Genomic DNA, 22,444 nt, shown 5'->3' with positions numbered 1-22,444 from the left:
ACTATCTCAGCTTTTGATGGGCCACTGGCACAAGCTGTTGTGCTTGTTCATTTTTCTTGAATTCAGATGTGTGTACTTTTTCTTGATAACTCGGCCTTTCATATACATCCTGTTGTTTGGACATGAATAATACAGTCAAGTGTCTGTCGCCTTTGATGCCTTTGTGTGCCTGGAGCTGTGGTGCTGTGTTTTCTTACAGCTGAATTGGGTGTGAGTGATGAAGAGTGACTGGAAGGTTTAGTAAAAAACAAGCTGTCTTCTGTGAGGTATCTGTGAAAGAAAGGGGAAGACAAAGATGTGTTTGATCATTAAACAGGAAGGGAATAAAGATTCCCTGGAGAAGGCTTAAAACAGGCTAACTATTGTTTTCTGGAGAATCTTTGTAGTAAAATAACGCCACATTTTGAGAGGAACCTTATACTTGATGCCATAACCCTAAAACTCTTCTGGAGACCACTCTGTAGCTTATGTTAGTGATGAGTGAAGAGTGGTTTCCCAAGCTCTGATCTAGTGGACAGCCAGGTGATAAGTGGAAAGTCTAAAAAGATGTAGTTAAAGTGAACAACTGGTAGAGGAGAAGGAAGATGAGCAATTTCCCCTGGTTGCAGGGAGCACTGCAGTCTTGTTGTTATAGACCCATGGGCCAGCTCAGGTGGGAGCTGACTGAGATAATGTGGGAGATAACTTGGAGGATCATCTTGCTGGTGTTGCAGTACGTGTAAAAAAAAGGGAATGTGGGTGGATACTGAGTGTAGGAATGTATGAAAAACACCTTGCTTATAAATGCAGGGGGATCCCAAGAGACTAACTGTGCTGTAGCAGTACATCTCCAACATAGCCTTGCCATCATGTTCTCCTTCCAAAGTAAAAATCCTGCTGATCTCTTTTCCTGGAGAAAGTGGGTCTAAACCAAGAGCCCCAAAGGATCAGGTGTGGTTATATTGTCAGGCCATCACGCTGGAATAACACTGGCCTTTCAAGGCAGTTAAAAGGTATCACTGTGCATTTGGCTTCCAGAAATGCAATTAGAAGGGATAAATGGTTATCTAATTTGCTGAGACATTTCAGTGAGTTTATTGGATTGTAGCTTCAGTATTTGCCATGAACTAAGCAGAGGAATCTGTGCAATTTTCAGTGCCATTAGTTTGTGTTCCAGAGGGTGCAGGTGCATGGGTAGAGCTGTTTGTGGTTAGATAGGGAAGGAAGTCACATTCCCTTGTGTTTATCATTCTCATTTCTCAGCCATGGTGTTGATTTTTAGAAAGGCGAGGGTTACTTTTTCCCCACCTTGGTTGTTGCAAAGAATGTGACCAGAAATGGTTATTTAGGAGCAAAGTATGTTTGAACTTTAGAAACCCACAAAGGTTTGCTTCCTTGTGCTCTTCCAGGGACCTTGTGATGGGCACAACAAAACGAGTTATTTTCTCTTTGGGGCCTCCTCTGCAGAATATGACAGTACTTTGTGTGTCTTGTAACAGATTTGCCTGGCACAAGTAACTCATGGCTGGTTGTGGGGTTGTTTTCTTCCTCCTTCCCTCTTTTTCCTTGTCTCCTTGTTCCCATTCCCTCTTTTCCCACTGTGAACTGCAGGTGTGGGCTGCTGCAAGTAGGAGACAGAGTCCTTTCCATCAACGGCATCGCGACGGAGGACGGGACCATGGAGGAGGCCAACCAGCTCCTGCGGGACGCGGCGCTCACCAACAAAGTGGTGCTCGAGATCGAGTTCGATGTCGCAGGTATGTTCCCAAAGGAACTGCTCCTCCTTCCTGCCCGTGGGACTCTGCCAGTGCCTTTGCTAACCCAGAGAAGGGAGCTTGCTTATTCACCAGGCTCAGAGGGAAGAGTGAGAAACCCCGTGAGGACCTGCTCCCTTTCTTGTTGTTCTCTAACGTGCTCTGAAGTGGAGGGTTCTTCTGATCCTTTCATAAATGTTCTGTGTTCATTGCTTGGCTGAGATAAGCCTAAGGAGTAGATGAAGAGGACACACTTTAAATATTTTCTCATTAATAGGAATAATATTCATATTCATTTGTGGCCTTGAAGCCAGGAGGGAGCCAAAGCTGTAGGCTAGGTATAAAGTGCAGGTTTGTATTAATTTGTTTTTTTTCCATTTATGTTGACAGACCTGCTTCAGTTTTGAAATACTGTGTGATGCGAGCACTTAACTTGATGTTCAGAGCATGTATTTTTAATGAGAATCCAAATTTCAACCTGAAGTCCACAGGGCCTCAGATAACCTTATTTGAACCAATAAAGCAGTGCTTCATGGGCTTGTTTTCTTGTTTCCAAAGAAACTATCCATGCAACTGAAAACTCTCTTTTTTCTCCTTTTTTGTTTGTTTTTTGCTTTATAGAGTCTGTCATACCCAGCAGCGGTACTTTCCACGTTAAATTGCCCAAGAAAAGAGGTGTAGAGCTTGGAATTACAATCAGCTGTAAGTATTGCTCAGACTTGCAGTAGCAGTTGCAAGAGCCTCTGCTTTCCACACAGGCATTTTAGAAGACTCTACAGAGAGATAAGATCATGTGGGGTTTCTGTGGCACTCCAGTGCTCGTGATTTATCCCACAATAAATCAGATGTGTGGTTCCTGCCTCCATGAGCTGGCAGCTGCAGAGAAAAGCAGCTGCAGGAAGGGTTGGGACAAAGGATGCGTCTCAACTGATCACTTGATCTATGGTGCAGAATTCTATTCTATTCTATTCTATTCTATTCTATTCTATTCTATTCTATTCTATTCTATTCTATTCTATTCTATTCTAGTCTAGTCTAGTCTAGTCTAGTCTAGTCTAGTCTAGTCTAGTCTAATTATTTTTATTTTCTTGCTCACACTTGTATTATGTTCTTTTAAAAAAGAATTGCCTGGGTCTGGTGGGACCCTTGCAAAAAGAGGCGCAGGGAGGAAAACAAGTAAGAGGTGAATCCCACAGCTTGAAGGGTAGAGAGGGGAAACTGCCAAGAGGAGGAGCATGAAGAGGGGGATTTGTTTTAGAGACAGGGCAAGGCACTTTAAATTCCAGGGTTTGCCAGGAATTGTTTCATTTACAAGCTCAAGCCATGCAGAAAGAGAGCCATGTGCCAGGACTAGGTGTGCACTGAGAGAAGAGACCATAAACCTTTTTCTTTCTTTTCTCTCGTCTTTGCTCTCTTCTTTCTCTCACTTTGCTCACTTGATTAATTATCTCTGTTTCCCTTCTGAACACAGTTTTTCATTTAAAGATCTTTTGGCCTCTTTGGAGAGGATGCTGTAGGAGGATGATCTAGGCAGACCCATCCCAAATTTCTGGCTAACCTGGGGTCTTGTTATGTCAGTGAATTTTTCCTGTATGGCAAACACATGCAGGTCTTGGATCTCTCATCCCTCTCTCACTTCTGGGTAAAGTGAGTTGAATCATGTGAGGTTTGCCATGCCCAGAGACTGCCACCACCTCTGATCTGAAGCAGAGCAGTTTGTGAGACGGCAGTAATGGGATTTCTTTCCTAAGCCCTCAAGAGCACGGACCCAGCTGTGTCTGGGGAATGGAGTCACAAGGGACACTTGAAAACTAGGTTTCATTAAAAGAGAAGCTGTGGTAATTACCTCTTGACATTTACAGCATTAGTTAGAGAGTTAATTGGAAGTGTTCTGGTCTAACTGGGATGATTCTCAGTGACTGGAGCATTGACAGGATGATGCCTTTGCACCTAGTGATATTTCTTCTCCCTTTTCTCAGCTTCCCCTATTTGTGCCACAAGGACAATCCTGAGAAATAATATCACAGTATTTAACATTTATCTTGGTAGCAGTTATTGTCTGAAGGCATCAAAGAGCTTTCTGAAAGCAGCAGGCTGTCTATAATGGCATTTCACTGGTGGGGAGCAATGCATGGTGCAGACTCTGCTGGGTTCCAACCTGCTGCCCTGACACTGCCTTGGCATTCCAGCCTCAGGGAGCAACCCAGGGTAATGGCTCTGGTAGCAAAAACTGGCTGCAGCAAGGTCCTATTAAGTTTCAAAATTTAGTTTATATTTAGAGTAAAATGAACTTGGGAGCTGCTGGCAAGAACAGAAGTTTTATTTGTGAAGTCTTATTTGAACGGGATCTGCTTCAGATGTGCATTTACACTTCAAACATATTTTTATGTTGGAAAGGTTTTCATTTCAAATTTGTTAAAAGAAGTGATTTCACACACTTTTTTGAAATCACTGCTAATAGAAAGGAACTGACCCCTGGGTTGTAAATAGATGCCCATTATTCAACTACAAAGCAGCTTTTTAACACTATAATTGATTTGATCTTTTTGATTGCTGTACATGTTTGTAGGACATTATTTAAGTAATGCACATGCAAAAACCTAAAATATATTGCAGTTGTTTTCTGAGTCAAAGCCAAAATTATACTTACAAATGGAAAAAAAAGTCAGGCACTCAGAAAATGTGGTGGCAAGGATGAAATTCAAGATTAATCCTAATTTTGTTTTCATATATTAGTCTATATAAACCTATGTCCACATGATCCTTAGCAAATTAGATCATCATTTTTTCTCTTTGCCTCTGACCAGGCAGATAAATATGCCAGTTTCAAACATTAAAACCAAAGCAAGCAGCCTTATGTTAAGTACTTCCTGCAGAGACATGATGTGCATGCAGGAATGTGATGCAAGCAGCAAAAGAAAAGAAGTAAAAATAACCCTTCTCTGTTTTGCTCAGTTCCTTTCCTCTCGGTTCTGCTGACTTGAGTGTTTGTGTAGATCTAGAAACAGCTTTTACAGCTTTCCTTCTGAAATGGAAAAGTATATAACTACTGTTCTAAAGGACTTGGTTTACTGGCCTCTTGCATTGGATTCCTGTTCCCTACTCTGTGAAACCGGAGCAGCTTGAGTAGATGACAAGGTGAAGGGGTCAGAAGAAGATCCACTGCACTGTCATGGCACAGAATTGGGTTTATTCGTGAACTTTATAGTCTAGCTACACTACAGATGTAAGATGAGTTGCTTTCATTGAGTTTTACCTCTTGGCTTCAGCTGGCTTCTCTGTAGTTCATTCCTCTGCCTAGGAAGGTTTGCCTCTGCCTTCTTAAATGGGCAGAAAGTGTTACGACCTCATCAGAGGAGCACTCCAGAAATAAATGTGATCAAGTTCTTGCTGTGCTGTGGCTTTCAGAGCTAACTGGGAGATGGACTAGGTAAAGGGTGGGGGGAGGGCAGGATTCTTGATGGATGCATTGGAAAAATTCATGTAATGGAGCTGGCTGTAGGAGGAGCCATAAATCTGCTGGAAATGCTCATAAAATGGTTGAAAACCCAGGAGATTTGTGTATGAGGAGGGCAGATGCTGCTGGTTCTGGGATGAACATACAGAGAGGGGTCGTACTTGTTCCTGGTGAGGGGCAAATGTTTGCTGAGGGCATTAATCTTTCAGAGATCTCAGGGTTTTTCAGAAAGAGAAGGCTTGGGCTGGATGAGTCTCCAGCTGTGGTCTGAGAGCATGGATGGGTTTCTTCCCCCTGCTCAAACACAGTGTGGCAAAGGGACACAGCAAATCAAGATACATGGTGGAAATACATCCATGCAGCACTATGTCCCTTTCCATTCCTCAAAGGATGAGTACAAAAGCCAAGGGGTGAGTCTCTCCCTGACACTGCTTTGATCCTGAGGGATCTCTGTGCCCTCAAGCTTCATTTCAGTCTCTTCAATATGCTAAACAACAACAAGCTGCCACGTGTGTGCTGCTCCATGCGCTTTGTCCAGAAGTGAAGAGACACAAAGCCAACTAAACTCTCATTTTCTCTGTGCTCCAGTACCTCAGACTCTGTACCAGAGAGAAGGGCATTTGTTTGTAGAGCAGCTACTCTGGCTGAAGAACAGAGCATGCTCCTTTCTGCTCAAAGAGCTCTGAAGCTTACCTGTTTGCAGCAACCTCTGGGCTAAAATAATGAGGATGCAAATACTGGTAAACCAAGAGTTTTTACACAGGGATGTGAAGATTTGACTCTTGTTAGCCTGAACTACCCATCTCCATTAGCAGAACTCATGCCTCAAATGCTCTGATCTTGCTGGCTGCATCCAGTTCTAATGATGCAGTTATGCCTTTGAAAGTTTTCTGTAAATCTCTTATAAATTAAAATCTCCAGCAGTGAGAAGGTAATAATAATTCTATTCTCATATGTTCAATACTTCTCCTCTTAAAATAAGGTATAGATTTGTTATTCCCCTCTGGAAAATGATAGTTGATTACACAAAAGATTACCTTTTGTATTGAGAGTTTGGGATTTTTTTCCTGTCTCAAATATCCTCTCCAAGGGCTGGTTGTGACATTCACTGTAGGGTAGAGGTGTGTTGATGTTGCTGTTTAAAGAGATACTGAAATTGCCATTAATTTTGGATATGCATTAATGCTTTATATAGCTTGTTTATCAAATTACCTTTATATATCTTAACAAATCAATTCCTGTGCCCTTGGTGTGAAGTACTGCAGATAAGGAGTAGGCAGTATATCTGCTTGCAGGTGATAAAACCGGAATTTGGGTAGATAGATAACTTCGATTAAGTCGCTTAAGCAGTGTAATCACTGTCCTAGTGAGAAGATGGATCTCTGAGCCAAGCAAATCTAGTTTTGCTGGCTCTGTATTAGCCTGTGCCCTGCCACCAGCCCAGCTGAGTGTGTCTGCAGGCGGGGCAGGCTCAGCAGCCACCTGTCCTGCCCCCTCACTCACACTACAGCTGATTCACTCCAGTGCTTTTATCCTGGTGGGATATCCTGATCTGCTTTTGCTACCTGGAGATTGTGAAAGGAAAAGGATCTGTGATGAGGCAGATATCCTGCTGGAGGCACTGATAATTTATTCACCTGCTGCTAAACTTAATGAATGATAGAGGAAAAAGTTGGGTACTGAGGATTTGATTTTCACTGCTGCTCTTTGTAATCAATTCTTATTCACTTTTTTCCTTTTCTCATTCCTTAGCTATCCTGAGATTATTTGGTTTCTGATTTTGTTATTTCCAATTTAAAAATGTTTCTTATTTAAATGCATTCTTGTGGCATTATTATAATTTCTTTAATTACACATTGGCAGCGTTGCTTTGGCTTGGTCAATAACAAAGGGCATTTTTAACAGGTTGATGCCTGTGAAATATGTGCTGGTGCTCCTTGGAGGGGAATAATTTACCAGTACAAGTCATTATGCATTCTATTAAAAACACAAACCGGACATGTGTTCCTGGCCTCGTCATCCATCACAGTGTAAACACTGAGTTAGCCACAATCCCAGCAGAGAGACTGAAAGCAATTTATAAAAAGTAAATAACAGTATTGATCAATTCACCTTTTTATCACTGCCCTGTCACCACTGCCAAGCAGTGTTTTCATTTTGAGTTTCTTCCCCACCACATGCTTCTACCTTTACCAGCTGTTGATTTATGGAGCCTTCTCTGGGCCACTGGAGCAGATTTAAACTACCTTTTTGTACTGGTGAATCCACCAAAAATACAAATGGGTCTGAAAAAGGGTCTGTTTCCACCTGACATGGCTTGTCCTGGCAGATGGAGGCCACAGCCAGGATGCCTGCTGGGAGTGAGCATGGGTTTCTGCACGCCAGCTCCTGCCTCCATCTCTTCCCTTGCCTTCCTTTGCTGCCATCTCCATTTCACACACAGGAGAGCAAAACCCAGAGGCAAGGCTGAGTGTCCAAACTGTGCCTTCCTGCAACAGAGTTCCCAAGACAATGTCCTCTGAAGAGATATAACCACATTAACAGCAGAAATTAATGGATAAGGAGGCTTTATTCATCTGTGCAAATGTCTTAATGCCAAAGACCACAGCCCTAATAATGATGTACTTTAGGTTGGTGCTGTTTTAATTGCAGGCAAATTGGAAATTGTCTATTCAAAATCTCACCAGGGATTCACGTATCTAATGGCTCTGACCTCTGCTGAGCCACTCCTTCAGTGAAATTGCAGCTCTCTCACCGTCAGACAGGCAGCTGTTGCAGGGAGAAACATTGTCACCCTGCATGAATGGCCCAAGATGGTTAAAAATGTGATTCTCAGGGGTGTTCAGGGCAACCTTATCCCAGCAGACAGGCAGGAAGCCCATCTGGACACTCTGCTGTGGTGCCAGAAAGGGCTTTGGGATGCCAAAGGTTAATTAATGGAGTCAGTAACTACAGGTTTTTAGAATGAACAACAAGCCTCTGTTCTGTGTTGTGAGATTTCATTATCTTAACCTTGTGTCTTACGCCTCTTGAGAGAACATGGTTATTCATTAAGTTTCTCTAAACTTACCGTTCAGATTTGATGGTTTTATAAAGTCTTTGCATTTCACATTAAGAAATTATGTAATGTGATGATCCCCCATCCCTGGAAGTGTTCAAGGACAGGTTGGGTGGGGCTTTAAGCAACCTGGTCTAATGGAAGGTGTCCCTGTTCCATGAGCAGAACTAGATGATCTTTAAGGTCCCTTCAAAGCCAAATGTTTCTATAGTGATTCTGTGCTGAATATTTAGAATGTTTTACCTTTACATTTTACATTTATTAAAGTTTGAGTTCTCTGCTAGTAGGGACAGTTGTATGCAGTTGTATATCGCTCTTCCATTTAACTCAGGTCTCAAGAAAATCTGTTCTGAGAGCAAACCTTCTATAAAAAGTCTGCAAACAAAACCCAGAATGATTTTTCCTTAAAACTTGCTTTGTTCTCTAATGGATAAAGCACTTGTTTGGTTTGTTACCCTTGCTTCTGTCATGGGAAGCTCGTGCTGTGTTCAGTGCTGACACTGACTGTGGAGCTTCAGAAGGACAAGGTCTGGTTCTCTGCTCAGAGACTGACTGTGTGCAGGATCCCCCCACATGTCACAGGACTTGCAAGGCAGACACTGAGATAAACATAAATCCTGCAGAGCTTGAGGCATGTTTTTGTCTGTGATTGCTTGCTTGACTTTTTTTTTCTCCCCTCCCTCTGCTCTATTGGTGTTCATGCTCTCCAGACATGTTGTTCAGCTGTGGCTCGGTCAGGTTAGAGATGGCCATTGCAGCCCTCCACCAGGACAGGTTAGGATCCTTCCTAACCCCTTTCTGTCACACTGCCTCTGCTTTGAAACTAGTAAACAAACCTTGCAGTGAAAAGTATTTTTGCTAACCTGGATTGTTTTGACAGAACCAGGCTAGGGAGTGATTAAACATGCAGCAATGCCACCTGACCCAGGGCTTAGGGTGTGCTCACAGGGTCTGCCCTCACTGCTGCTCAGACACCACTCTGCACACCTCTGTCAGCATCAAATACATGTCCTATACTGAAAAGGAATGCAACAGTAATATTTACCAGAGTGGTACATCTCAATCCCTGTGCTGTTAGTCCATGGTGTGTGGCCTTCCCCGTCAGTGTGGGGATTTCTGAATTTTTTTTTCCTGAGCCCCACCCTTGTTCCCACTGCTCAGCTTTGCCCAGATTCTCTTGTCCTCACTGCAGTCTGGTCCATGGTGTGGACAAGCTGAATATAGGCACAAGCACTCTGGGAATCTCCACACATCTTTCTCCCTTAGATCTGCAGAGAGAAGCAGAGCATGAGTGTCCAGTCCAAAATTGTCTGGTACCAGGCTCCAGTAAAACATGGGGAAAAGGATTCCTCCAGGCTCTGTACCATTCAGCAGTCACATTGCTGTGACTATTATAAAATCAGTCACAGTCTGCTTTTTGCTGTCTGACCTCACTGTGGTTCTCAGCCTTGCCATGACTGAGATTGGCTGTCTTTTTGCTCTCTTTAGTACAGAAGGTTTGGTTATTTCTAGGAGAGGATATCCTTAAAGCTGTTGGGTTGGACATATGTTTTAAAATCTCATAAATGAATATAAACAACAGAAAAATCTAGGGCAGAGAGGTTGGTAAACACTTACTATGTCTGACTTTGTGGGTGCTCTCTAACTGCTGTTCAGGCAGGTGGATCTCTGTGTGTTTGGTGCCACGTGCCTTACAGATATTTTAATCTCTGCCCTGCACCTGATATCTTCAAAGGCTGTGAGTTTCTTTCTTCCCACACAGTTTTTGTGAGAAGCTGAGAAGCTCTGTCAACTTTAAATGAGGCAATGCAATTCCCATAGCAAGGCAGGAGGGAAGGATGCAGGGCGGAATGGATGCTCTTTCTTGATGTATGTTTGGTGTGTGCATGACAAGGAGGTCAGGAGGAGTTTGAGTCATAAATCTCTCTTGGGTATCTCAGGAGAGCAGCAGATCTTGCAAGCAAGTCTGAAAATGTAAATGCTCCCAGAGATGTGTATTCACATCTCATGGGCTGAAAAAGTTATCAGGGTCGGCCAGGAGACACGAGTTGGAAACCACCCACCCCTTCCAGCTCCAGCACAAACCATCCCTGATTCATCTGGTTGTATGATTAAGTGCCCTAGAGAGCTGAACCAGCTGAAAAACTGAGCTTTTTCACTGGGTTATTTTCCACCTGGAAAATTTCACAGCCCACTTTACTTGAAGAACATAGAAATGCTTGTATGGAGCATGGGGCAGAGCTGGATGCTCTCCAGGCAGCAGTGCTAATTGTGACTGCAGCCACGGCCTTTGGCTCCCTTTTCTTGTGTGTGAGGGGTGGTGAGGAGTGTTCAACAGTGCTGGGATTGGCAGTGCCACCTCTTCCTGTTGGGCACCTCTTGCTGCTGGACACCACATGTCCTCTCCTTCAGGAGTCCAAAGGAAATTGACCTGGGCAAAGGGCAATGAACAAACTGCAGGGATTTATGTTTTGGGTTTTTTTCTTTCTTTCTGGAGAGGCTTCCAGAATTCAAATGTGAAGCATCATTTTGTGATGGAAATATAAATCCCCTTTCCTTATGGCTGCTTCTCCCCATTACCTATCTACCATGCCTGTCCCCCACAGCAAAGTCACCACCAGGCTTTGTACCACGTGTCTCTTTTGCAGCTGCAAGCAGAAAGCTTGGGGATCCTTTGATCATCTCTGACATCAAGAAGGGGAGTGTTGCACACAGGTGAGTGCAGGATTTTCTATCTGTCTAACCCACTGCAAAATGGCCTTCCATGAATGTCTACCAGAGGAGCTGAATGTAGCCCAAGCAGCAACACTTGGGTCTGGATATTTCCAGAATCCAAGGAGATCTCAGCACTAGAGGTTTTTCTTTGACCACAGTAGGGTTTGCAATAAAAATTGTCTGTATTGAAGTGAATAGAGTTGAGCTAATGGAGAAGATGACCAGGGCACTGGTTTAGATGTCTGCTGTGTCTCTAGGAGATGAATGTTTAGCATTTAAGAGCATGTGGTAAAGAGCTTCCTATATCCCAGGAGGTGCTATGGCTCATCAGGTAGTTTGCCATGTCCCAGCTCCTGCTTTGGTGAACAGAGTGAGTGAATTGTGGGCACTGGTGGAGAACTGTGCAAATAACTCAGGATTTATTGACTTCCCCTCTGATCCAAGATCTCATAGCAAGGCGTTCAGAGGAATTTAGTGTGGCTGTATGGCTTATTTCTAAGAGTGCTCACATGGGAGTTTCCATAAGGGATAGGATATCGGTCAGTTAAACATCAGGCATTTTCAGGGTTATAGGTTGCCCAGGATATTTATCTAACCTTCCTGGCTGGTTCTGTCTGGGTACATGCTCTACACAAATTTCCTCTCTTTAAAATTACAGGTGTCCCAGACTCAGCTCATGGTTGTTTTCCAGAAAAGATCAAGGACAGTAAAAACTTAATATTGTCATTTCCACTGCAGAACTGAATGTGTTGTGGGATCTGAAAGGCAAATACAAATGTACTCTTAGTTTTCTTTTCCTCTCCATGTAGAACTGGCACCTTGGAGCCTGGAGACAAGCTGTTAGCCATTGATAACATCCGACTCGACAATTGCTCAATGGAGGATGCTGTGCAGATTTTAAGGCAGTGTGAAGACCTGGTCAAATTGAAGATTAGGAAGGATGAAGATAACTCTGGTACAGAAATCCTGATGCAAACTGGTGCCTGTCCACTGTAATGACATTTCCCAATAGGTTGTGCAAACTAACAAAGATAAGGGCTGCTGCTATCCAGTCACCACTTTCCAATTGATTATAGTCTATTTTTGTTATTCTGCCCTTAAGTGATGTCTGGAAGGTTAAAATCCTATTTGGTATGAGTGTCACTGAAGACTTCTGGCTTTTGCTTCTAGAGGCTTCAAGTCTTTCCTATGACTACTTTTATTTGGGAAGTGGCAAGAATTCAGCATTTCTGTTTTCTCTTTCAGATGAGCAGGAGACAACTGGTGCTATTATCTACACGGTGGAGCTGAAACGATATGGAGGCCCCTTGGGAATAACCATCTCTGGGACAGAGGAACCTTTTGATCCCATTGTCATTTCAGGCTTGACTAAACGAGGGCTGGCAGAGAGGTGAGGTTTGGGGAGAGAACAGTTGAATTGATTTGAGAAGGGGTCTTGAACCATGCCAAGTTTCCTCCGTTGTCATAAACTCTTCTTTGGTGTCTTAGTCTGCTAAGGAGGAAAGGTGCTCTGAAGGTACCAAGTGGCATAAAGCAGGTGTTGGGGGCTGTGCTGCTGGGGCAATGAGAGAGACACTTCAGGAAAAGTCAGACCCAGTGAGTCTGCAGCCAGGAATACATATTTTTTTGCCCCTCTCCCACAGAGGTGCTTCCTGGTCTGGGATTTGCCATGCACACCTTGTATCAGGAGAGTGCCCAGCCTGTCTATGAAACCACTGTCCAGGATTCCCCTGTTGCTAAACTGGCTTATGGCCATTGCAGTGGTGTGTCCTGCTGCAAGCAGGGATCTCAGGTGTATTCTGACCTGTCCTTGCTTGTTGCTCACTGTGTTACATGTGAGGTATGTCAGTGCAGGCTGGTGTGCCCAAGCATCAGACCTTTATACTGAATAAACGTAGGAGCAGATTTACCTTCCAGCACCGGGGAGGTTACTGTGTGCCTGGGTCTGAATATGTGTGGATGTGTGGGATTTAAAGGATCAGGACATTCCTGAGAGTATAAGGTGGGACTGAGTCATACACTCTATCTTAATTAATCTTTCTATACGGGAGCTGTGACTTGTAAATAGATCATTTCAGCAGCCTTGACTCATGCTTCTCCGAGGGTCTCTTACTTTGTGCTGATGACAGGCAGAAGAGCAACAAAAAAACCCTGAACAAACTGCTGTAAAGTGCAAGACCTTGGGGATGTTTGACAGCAGATCTGGCCTTTTGGTTTTTTCTCTTTCAAGACCATGCTCCCTCTTAGCTGGACTGTGAAACAGCTCCGTGTCCTTCACTGCATTGGGTCCCCAGAGCTCTCAGCACGCTGCTGTGCATTTCCACTGCTTCCCTTTGGTGCAGAATGCAGAAGGTCTGTGCCTCCTGGGAAGGAAGGGGATGGACTTTGTCATTAGTGATTCTTCTCACTGGGGATTTTATGTCACTGCCTGTTGCTGTAGGGTTTGGTCTTCTTCCCTATAAAATAGTAGCCACAGAGTATCCAAGGTGTTTCTTTGTAGCACTTCTGTACTTACCTGCAACCCAGCACCAGAGAGGTTAAGAACAGCCAGCTCAAATGCTGTCAGGTGTCAGAAGACAGAATTGTACCTTTGTTGATCTCAGTTCCCTTTGCAATTCCACGGCTGCTCCTCTGTGAACTCGGATGCACATCGGTGACTGCTGTGTCCAGAAATGCAGTGCAGGCGAGAGCTGCAGTACCACTGAATTTTGATCAGGAGCGAGCAGCCAGTGAGGAATGAAAAGCCTTGTGAGAAGAGTGATGGAGCTGTTCAGCATGCTCACTGTGCCTGAGTAGCAGATAACAGCGTGGGGACAGGGCAGCACAGGGATGTCTCTGGGTAACCTTGGCTCCCTGTGGGGAGGGCGAGGAGCACTGGGATGGATGCTGCTTGCAAGAAAGGTGCATTTTTTTCTCTTGTGAGTGAGAGAAGGGGATGACTTGACCTTGTCAAGGGAAGAGGGGTGCTCCTATTGCTATCCTAAATTGTCCCTTTCCTCATGTCTCTACCACAGATGCCCTTAGCCAGGCTCTGATTGAAGGATGGGGACTTAAATCCAAATCCATGATCTTGCTGGAGCACAGGACATGGTTCACCAGTACTGACACTGGGACCTGATCCCAGTGTCTGATAGCAGGAATCCTCAGGCCATTCTTGTAGAGGCACAAGTGAAAGTCTGCACTGCATTTTGGGCTGCTGGCAGTGGGGGAGGCAGGTTGTCCTCTAGGATCTGTCACACATCTGTCTGTGGATGACTGGCTGACTAAGTCAAGGCTTCAGAGTCAGATGATTTAGGTTTTATCTTGACCTTGAACTTTTTTTCCCCCTCGTGTCTGATCTTACAGAAACCTACAAAAGCAGCTTAGGCTGTTAGATTGATGTGGCTGTGGGTCTCTCCCATGTTCCTGTCTGTGTCCCCTCCTTGAGTGCCTGCAGATGGCTTAAGCCTGTGCCACAGGACTTGTGTTTTCCTTCCTCTTGACCATGGGAGTGTGCATGAGCACTGAATTGTGGTTGAGGTGTAATGGTTCTCCAAGAGCAATTTTTGGCTGTTGCTGACATTTCAAAGTGCCAGACCAGCCTCCTTTAGTGCCACCTGCTCAAGTAGATGGGGGTAGCTGTAGGAGTGTTTGGTCTAGGAGCATCCAGCACCAAGCCATGTTGGCAGGGAGCAAAAAGGATGGTGACACTGCCCATGTGCCACATTAATCCCTACAAGATGCATGCACCCACCTCCTCCCCAGTGCTTGCTGAGAAATTCTAGCAGCCCCTTTTACACGTTTCCACTTGCCTGTTACTCAATTCTATTCTTGCATGTCCCCTCTGGGCAAGATGGGACATGCAGCCCATGGCTCCTTGGGCTGTTTTGTGTTTGAGGTGAGTTAAGGACTGTTGGTAGGAATGGAGAGGCACGAGGGTCACTAGCTGGAAACTGCTTTCTCTGTCAGTCTTCTCACCTTCTGTCTGCATGGCCTCAGAAGGGGGACCCTGAGAGGACTGGACTTTGGTTTGCTTTCTCCCCTTTGAAGAAATATACCTGGCTGAATGTGACCTTTCTCTTTAATTGTTCCTGTATTTTTCCCTGCTGAGAGACTTTCACAGTTACTGCAGAGCCATCATGTTCAGGGCTGGGTGGTTGGGAGGGTGTCTTGGATGGATGTGTCCCCATGCTGGGTTCAGGGAACAGCAGGAAACCCTTGAATGCTGAAGCACTGCAGTGAGAAAAGGATCTTCTGTAAACTGCCAGAAGTTTAGCTTGATTCTCTGGACTGCAACAGATGAAACTTTTAAGACAAATCCTCCGGTCCCAGTTTCATCTGTAATTTGTTTGAATGCAGAAATGTTTGTTTCCCTGACAGCTTTTCCAGGCTGATTTGGGTGGCACAAGACGGACATCTAGTGGCTGGTGGGACCATCATGGCACTGCTGAGTACCTCAGCAGCAGTAGAAGCCTGAGCAGTCCTGCCTGCTGCTTGGCTGCATTTCCTGATTTGATGTACTTATAGTGGAAGTTTCACAGCAATGTGTCTACAGAATTTTGATGTTTTGGGGAAAGCCAAGAGCTGTTTTGCATGCCTTGATATATCCAATTCCAGTTCTGTAGGGACTGTCTGCAGTCCAGTTTGGAGATGCAGCCTGAGGGAGACAAATTTCCAAAAAGGCAAAAAGGACAAAAAGATATTGCAGTCCAGATTTGCAACTCCTCCTGACTCCATCTCCTGATAGCAGAACCTCCCACAGTACTGGAGCAGAAAGTGGTTGCTGCTCTTGTGTGCTGGCATTTGGGAGCTGGAGTGTGAGTTTGGGAAGCTCAGTCCAGCCAGTGGTGAGTGTGAGCTCCAGGCTTGGCAGTGGCTGTGGCAGTGGACACATCCTGCCCTGCCTGCTCTTCCCAGAGCTTCACTGGGAAGAGGTGAAGGGAGCCTTTGTCTGTGACAGAGGGGAAGGATGGAGAAGGGGGAGAATTGCCATGACTTGTTCGTTTCCTCATGCCTGTTGCTGAAGCATGAGGATTTGTCTAGGTGAGAGCAATAGCCAGTGCTAGAATGTGGCAGAGCAATAAAACACAACCTCTTCCTGAGCTGGTGGAGAAAGTCACAAGGGTGTAGCTGAGTAGGGTGAACTTTAAGCATATCATTAATTGCAGCTGGTTCAGCTCATGCTTGCCACATACATGAGCAATTTTGTTGAGCTATTTTGTCCAATAGGTTTCTAGGTTTGTCTCGTAATTTCTTTCCTTCAGGGTGATCATGTCCTTCAGTTCCATGCTTGATGACTTGTTGGACTCCACATAGTGAAAATGCTTGTGCTTTTAACCCCATTGCATTGAAGTGTTTTGTCTCTAAGCTGGTCTGCATTCCCAGTTCCTGAGGGGCTTGGGATTTGAGGAGGTCTTGTGTTCCCCTGTGTGTTTGTATGTCTGTGCACATGGAAGCTGGGGAGGACCTGGATTCCTGGTACGTGGTGAAGGGGAAGTCACAGCTGTAGAGTGTACCGAGAAGGAACAAAGACATATTTTAAAATGCTGAGAATTAATTTCTTCCAGCAAGAGCTGAATGTCCTGTCCTCCCGAGGAATTGCTTCTCTGAGTTCCTGACAGTGCCTTTTCCCTCCAGAACCGGAGCCATCCACGTTGGGGACCGGATCTTGGCGATCAACAACGTGAGCCTCAAGGGCAAACCGCTGAGCGAGGCCATTCACCTGCTGCAGATGGCAGGGGAGACTGTCACCCTCAAGATCAAGAAGCAGACAGAGAGTGAGTTGAGGAGCTGGGGTGGGGAGGGGAAAGGCTCATCCCAGCAGGGATCCTGGGCCATGGAGCAGGCACTGATGGGGAGGTTCCTGTCCTTTGGAAGGTGGGATGAGGCAGTGTGGGTCATGGGCATGGCTGGGCACAGTGGGAAAACATGTGTGTTTCTTGAAATTCAGACTCACAGATGAAAGAAAGGCAACCCAAAGTCTCTCTATAGTGATAAGAAGAGGTGAAACAGCAGGTTTATTTTTAATTCAGATTGACAACTTGTACTGTAGTTGCCATTCCCTGTCTGTATTGGTATTTCCCAAAGAAGTGAAGCAGAAGTTACTTTTAGAAGTATAAGAATGTGGGATTTTTAAAAATATAACCCTGCTAAATGAGCTAGAAGACTCTGAGTTGGAAGAATCCATGAATTTCCCCCCCCCCGACCCCCCAGTCTTTAATTCAACTTTTTGAAAACAATTGGCAATGAATGTGTTACACCTCTTTTCCTGGCTTGGGGTTCTAAGATCATCTTTCAAAGCATCTAACTTCATTCTAGGGATCCCCTTCTGATTTCCCTGCCAAGTTCCATGTGGCTTTGAAGCTGTTGTTGACATAGTATAAAAAAGCAGAAGCATACTTAGTACTGGCGGGTCACTTGGGGACAGAAGGGTGATTGAAAAAAAAGAGGGACCATGCAAACTTTTCTCTCTGATTGCATGACCACAGCCAAACAGAGGCTTTTCCATTAAATTCAGAAAGTACCAGGTGCCTGGTTTCATTCTAGTCTCTCCCACCCCTAGTCTTTTCCTTTCATTTTTTGGTGCCATGCTTCTGCAGTCTGTAGATTTGGCTGGACTTACCCAGCCAATGGTCCACAGTGCTGTGGGAATTAGAAGAAATCAAGAGATAAATCTTTCCTAAGCAAGCGTAGCCCTTTGGATGCTTGTCCTGCATCTGAAAAAGTGGCATCACTCTTAAACATAGAACCTCTATAGACCTCAAAGCAGTTTGCAGATATGTGACAATGCACCTGTTTTACAAATGGGTGATGACTGGGCAGAGAGTAGGGATGTGGCAAATAGAGACAGAGCTGGGGAGCTGATTCCTCTTCACGAAGCCCCAGTCTCTTCCCCTGTAGCTAAATGTCTTGTCTTTGGTCTGAAATGCTCTTTTCTCCCCCTGCTGACACTTAGCATTGTCACAGGCACTTGGTGAAATAATTGACATGCAAGTGCCTGTTGGAAACTCGTTAATCATTCTGAGAATGAAGCAGGTGTAATTGAAATTTCAAGGTAATCTTGAGTTAATCATGGTGAGCAATCTTCTGAAGGCTTGGAAAATAGGGACTTTCAGGACACCAGGCTTTGTTTGGTAAAATAATCTGTCCTCATTGACAAATGCAGACTTTCAGAGGGCTTTTTATCCCTCAGGTCAGAGATCCAGGGTGTGGATGGCTAACAAGATATCTAATCAACAAGGACTTTAAAATATTCAGTACAAAGAAATGCTTGTGCTGAGAAACCATTCTTTGCATAGCTTTTGTCTGAAAGGAAATTTGATATAATGATAATAAGTGCCTGTTAGCACTAAAATAATGAAAGGGAAGGTCTGAGCTTCATCATTCACATTCAGCTCCCATTTTCCAATCACTGATCAGGGGAAATTCTGCCTCAAAATACCACACCCAGGAATTCCACTGTTGTCACATGCGTGGGAGACTCTGGAGAGGTGGTGTTTAGCTTTGCGTTCTTTCAGGGTTGTGCAGTCGTGGAAGAGGGCTGTAACTTCAGCAGTGGTGGTTGTCATTGGAGTCTCATTAAAACACCTGTTTGTAGCCAAGTTTGCAGCCAGCAGCTGCCCTGGTGCTGCTCTGAGTATAAAGGAGGTCCTCTGAGTCCAGAGAAGCTACAGGGTATTGCTTGCAGGAGCCAACACTTCTCTGGGAAGGGCTGTTTGCAGGAAGCTTCCAAATGTACAGGAAGATGTGCTTGTGAATTGAGATTAGGTCCCAACTCTCTCATATGTGGTAATCCTCAAATCCCCATGGCTGCTTCTTGTATTCCATGTGCTAAAAACTCGGAAAGGCATTTTTTCTTGATTCAGCTTGAGATAAGAGTAATGCATTAAATCCTTTCAGCTTCATTGCACATGCCTTTCTCAGCTGCTTTTGAAGAGCTAAAGAGGTACTTTAAAGACTAACAGTACCTGGGCTTGCTCCCATGTCAGCATAAGCTTTTCCCTGAGGCTTGCTCTTCGTGCCTGCTAAAGCAGGGTGTTCTGGTTGCAGAATCCTACCCCAAGAAGTCGGGGAGCATAAACGAAGTGAGTGACCCAGAAGACGAGCTGACAGACTCCCAGAAAACTAGCAAGCTGTCTGAAATGTACTCCTCCACAATTCCAAGTGTGGACAATACTGTGGAGTCCTGGGATGGCTCTGCCATTGATGCTGGGTATGGAAGCCAAGGTAAGCCAGGGTTGTGTTTTCTTAGGGGTCCCTTCTCTGTCTGGGTCTTATCTCTGAGCATGAGCCAAAGCCTGACCACATTTGTATGGCTTCTTACTTCCAGAAGGGAACAAAATATATTTTAGAATGCACTCATGTGGTGCTTTGAGTTGGTGTATCTGTTTAGGCTTTTATTGGCACATTTGTTCTGGCTTATGTGGCATCATACTGTTCTCATAATTTTCAAAACCATTACAGCACTTTATAATTCTCGTAATCAGAGACAGTATTCACTGGCCATATGTTTTACAGAGTATTTGGTCCATAGCTTACTTTTATTTCTCCAGAGAGGCCTTGTAGGCTATAATAATCCTCTTCAGGATGTTTTAAAATCCACTAGAATGTCTTGTGACTAGAAGCACTTGCTTAACAAAATAATTAAGGTAATACTACAAGAAAGTATCTCTCTCTAGTGAGTGATCAGATGAACACATGTCTTCAAGGTCAGGTTTATTCAGCTGTAGCTTCTAGCAGATGTGGAACTGGAATGGAGGATACTCTAGTCATGGGAATATATTTTTACTTGGAGAAAAGCCCTGGAAAATAGTTATACTAGTTCAGATTTAGTGATGTAAGCTAGCACTAGCCCATGTTGAAACAACCCAAAATCCTGAAGCAACATGGAACAGGAAGCTGGTGGAAAGGCTCCTGTCCAGAGCAGAATGTGAAACCAGGGAGGGATGCTGCTGCAAAGTGTGAGTGTGCTGTGCTCACTGCACTCTGGCTGAGTTCAAAGGGCAGCACTGCCCCAGCTCTCCCCATCCTTGCGTCTTCCTTCAGCCTCTGTTCATCTGAAATCTTAATTTGGGAGCACAGTTGGGACTGGAGGCTTCATTAAGGAGGAATCCCCTGGCCTTCATAATGCTGCAATCCTTCTCCATCTAATTGAATGTTAACACAAGTTGGACACTGGGAAGTGATTGCTTTGCCGGTAAATTGAGAACAAGTAATTGAGCACAGCGCCCCAGGGAGTGGGGCTGGTGCCAAGTTGCCCAAGATCCACACACTGCAACTTTGCTTCAGGGGCTCTCTTGTCTTCCCTGGTAATTGCATTTGGCTGCATGGTGGTGCAGTGGTGCTGGTTGGGAAGGGGGGTGCTGGAAGGTAGGGAGAAGGGCATGGATGTGGGATGGCACAAAAGGCAGGGTGCAGGGAAACCTGTGAATCAAATAGCCTGGAGATTGGGGGTTACACCCCAAATGGAGAACTATAGATCAGGCTCTGCAGCCTTGTAGGTTTTAGGTTCATTCACAGCAGTAGGAGATTGCTCAAGGAAGAATTTTGGCAGGGAAGCTGTGCTGGGCCTGGTGGGAACATGCCACCAGGTGGCTCTGAATCCCAGGGATCCCACCCTTCTCTCTGGAAGGAGGAGATGAATCTATAGTGACTGCTCTGGACACGTGCCCCATGCCCAGCCCAGACCTGCTGCCCACCCGCTGCAGGGACCTGCATCCAGGGCCCTTGTCCTGCTCTGGCAGGCAGTGAGTGCTTCCCACTGCTGTAAAATGTTGGCAAGCAATTTTCCTGGGGCTTTCTCCAGAGAAGCCTAACCTTTAAAAACACACAGGGGAAACAATCTGTTAAATGAAATAACAGGCCTTGGCATTTTCAGAGAAAATGTTGGCATTGTCTTTGGGTATTTCCAGTGCTCTTAGCTGTTGAGGACGTCAAGTCTCCCTTAATTACATGTTTCTCCATTACTTCTTCCTGTTTGCTTGGCACAGCATGTGATGGGAGCATATGGTGCTTCTTGGAAAGGCTCTGAGGATTTCTCTGAAACACTGAATGGGCAGTAGGAGGTGGGCAGGGGACTCAGGAGATGTATTTCTACTGCAGATGGCACTGCCACTGCTGAGGAGTGGTCTGTTTTGGAAGTTTTCTGTTTAGGCATCTTCTCATGAGACTTGAAGATCTTGTGACTTGGTAATGATGGATTTTCATCTCTGGAGTAAGACACTACAGTATGGAAAAGTTCATGGGGGCAGATGTAGTGAAACTTGTCTGATTTCATACTAACAGTCTGTATTGATCTCCTGTCAAATGTGATATAGATGAGCCTCCTCTGCTCTCAAGCCAGCAGAGTTTTCCATGCTATTCCTTGCCTTTGACACACACATCCCTGAAGCAGCTTCCTGTACCTGTACCAGTTGATCCCAAAGGCTTGGGACTTCTGGGAGAACTGGCTGGCAGCTCTTAGGATAAGAGCTGATTTTTCCTCATTACCACCACTGAGGGAAGCTTGTCAGGATCTTCCCTTTGTGCTTTGAAGAACTTGTTGTATTTAAAGGTGACTGATTCAACTACATAATTTCTGCTGGATTCAGTGTGGAAACAGGAGCTATTAAGCCCAGCTGGCACTGGCTGGAGGCAGGATCTGCAGTGGTGTGTATGTGTACTCCCAGGTCTGTGCATCCCAGACCCACACCATAAAACTACTGAGAAGCAGGGGAGAAAAGGGGAAATGGGGCATCCCATGTCAACATCCTGAGAAGCTGCGTTGGTTAAATCCAGAAGAGACTGGAAGAACTGCTTTTGTATTACTGAGATGGCAAGTGTGCAGTCCATGTGACCTCACTTTTGGGACCTAGGGAAGGAGGCTCTCCTGGCTCTGCGTGTCCTACTCCATTTGGGGTTTCTGACCAGGTATTGCCCTCTCTCTTCTTCCTCTCCTTCTTGCCTTCCCTAGGTACATACATACCCCAGGCTGCTGGCATAGCCCTCCATCCACACGAGTGGAGACACAGCAGGCAGAAGAGCAGCACCCCTCCAGCAGACCCCAGGAAAAACTACCCCTACATGGATGGAAGCTTCAGTGAAGATGACTGGGACAAATCCAGCAGGTACGGAGAGGTGGGAGGAGGCAGGGAGGTGTTTGGAAGTATGGGTGTCAAGGCACAGGGACAAGAGGGGCATTGGAATGTGATGGAGTGGCCAGGAATGTCCCACTTGGCATCAAGCCATGGGGAAGAATGCTGGTGGTGCACTGGCTGTGTTGGGCTGCCTGCACATTGCCAGGTTACTCTGAGTGTAACTGTGTGACAGCTCTGCCATGGCCAGGTGACATTTGTGTCTGGTGTTAGGGTGGTCTCAGCTGCATGGACCACACGTTCCTACCATGTTTCTTATTCCTGCCATGTAAAGGCTGCAGTATTTTTGTTGTTTAGGTGTAATAAACAGAGATGGTCAGGGTTGTCCCTGTATATGTTGGCCAGACTTTTTTGAGGAAGGGTGCAACTT

General features: G+C 45.2%; 1 protein-coding gene across 8 annotated transcripts in view; it reads left to right on the top strand.

The window, feature by feature from the left end:
- GRIP2 (glutamate receptor interacting protein 2) overlaps positions 1–22,444 on the top strand; it is a 262,009-nt gene that overhangs the window by 226,921 nt on the left and 12,644 nt on the right. For all 8 annotated transcript variants that reach the window (XM_064432760.1, XM_064432759.1, XM_064432757.1 and 5 more), the window contains exons 13-20: positions 1,591–1,736; positions 2,355–2,435; positions 10,897–10,963; positions 11,773–11,918; positions 12,209–12,353; positions 16,580–16,719; positions 18,992–19,168; positions 21,894–22,047. In XM_064432760.1, coding sequence (XP_064288830.1) covers positions 1,591–1,736; positions 2,355–2,435; positions 10,897–10,963; positions 11,773–11,918; positions 12,209–12,353; positions 16,580–16,719; positions 18,992–19,168; positions 21,894–22,047 — 1,056 coding nt within the window. The remainder of the gene's footprint in view (positions 1–1,590; positions 1,737–2,354; positions 2,436–10,896; positions 10,964–11,772; positions 11,919–12,208; positions 12,354–16,579; positions 16,720–18,991; positions 19,169–21,893; positions 22,048–22,444) is intronic.

Source organism: Passer domesticus, chromosome 9 (genome assembly GCF_036417665.1).
Source record: "Passer domesticus isolate bPasDom1 chromosome 9, bPasDom1.hap1, whole genome shotgun sequence".
Classification (NCBI taxonomy): Eukaryota; Metazoa; Chordata; class Aves; order Passeriformes; family Passeridae; genus Passer; species Passer domesticus.
Note: the sequence above shows the minus strand (reverse complement) of the source record. Positions and strands in the feature narration are given on the sequence as shown.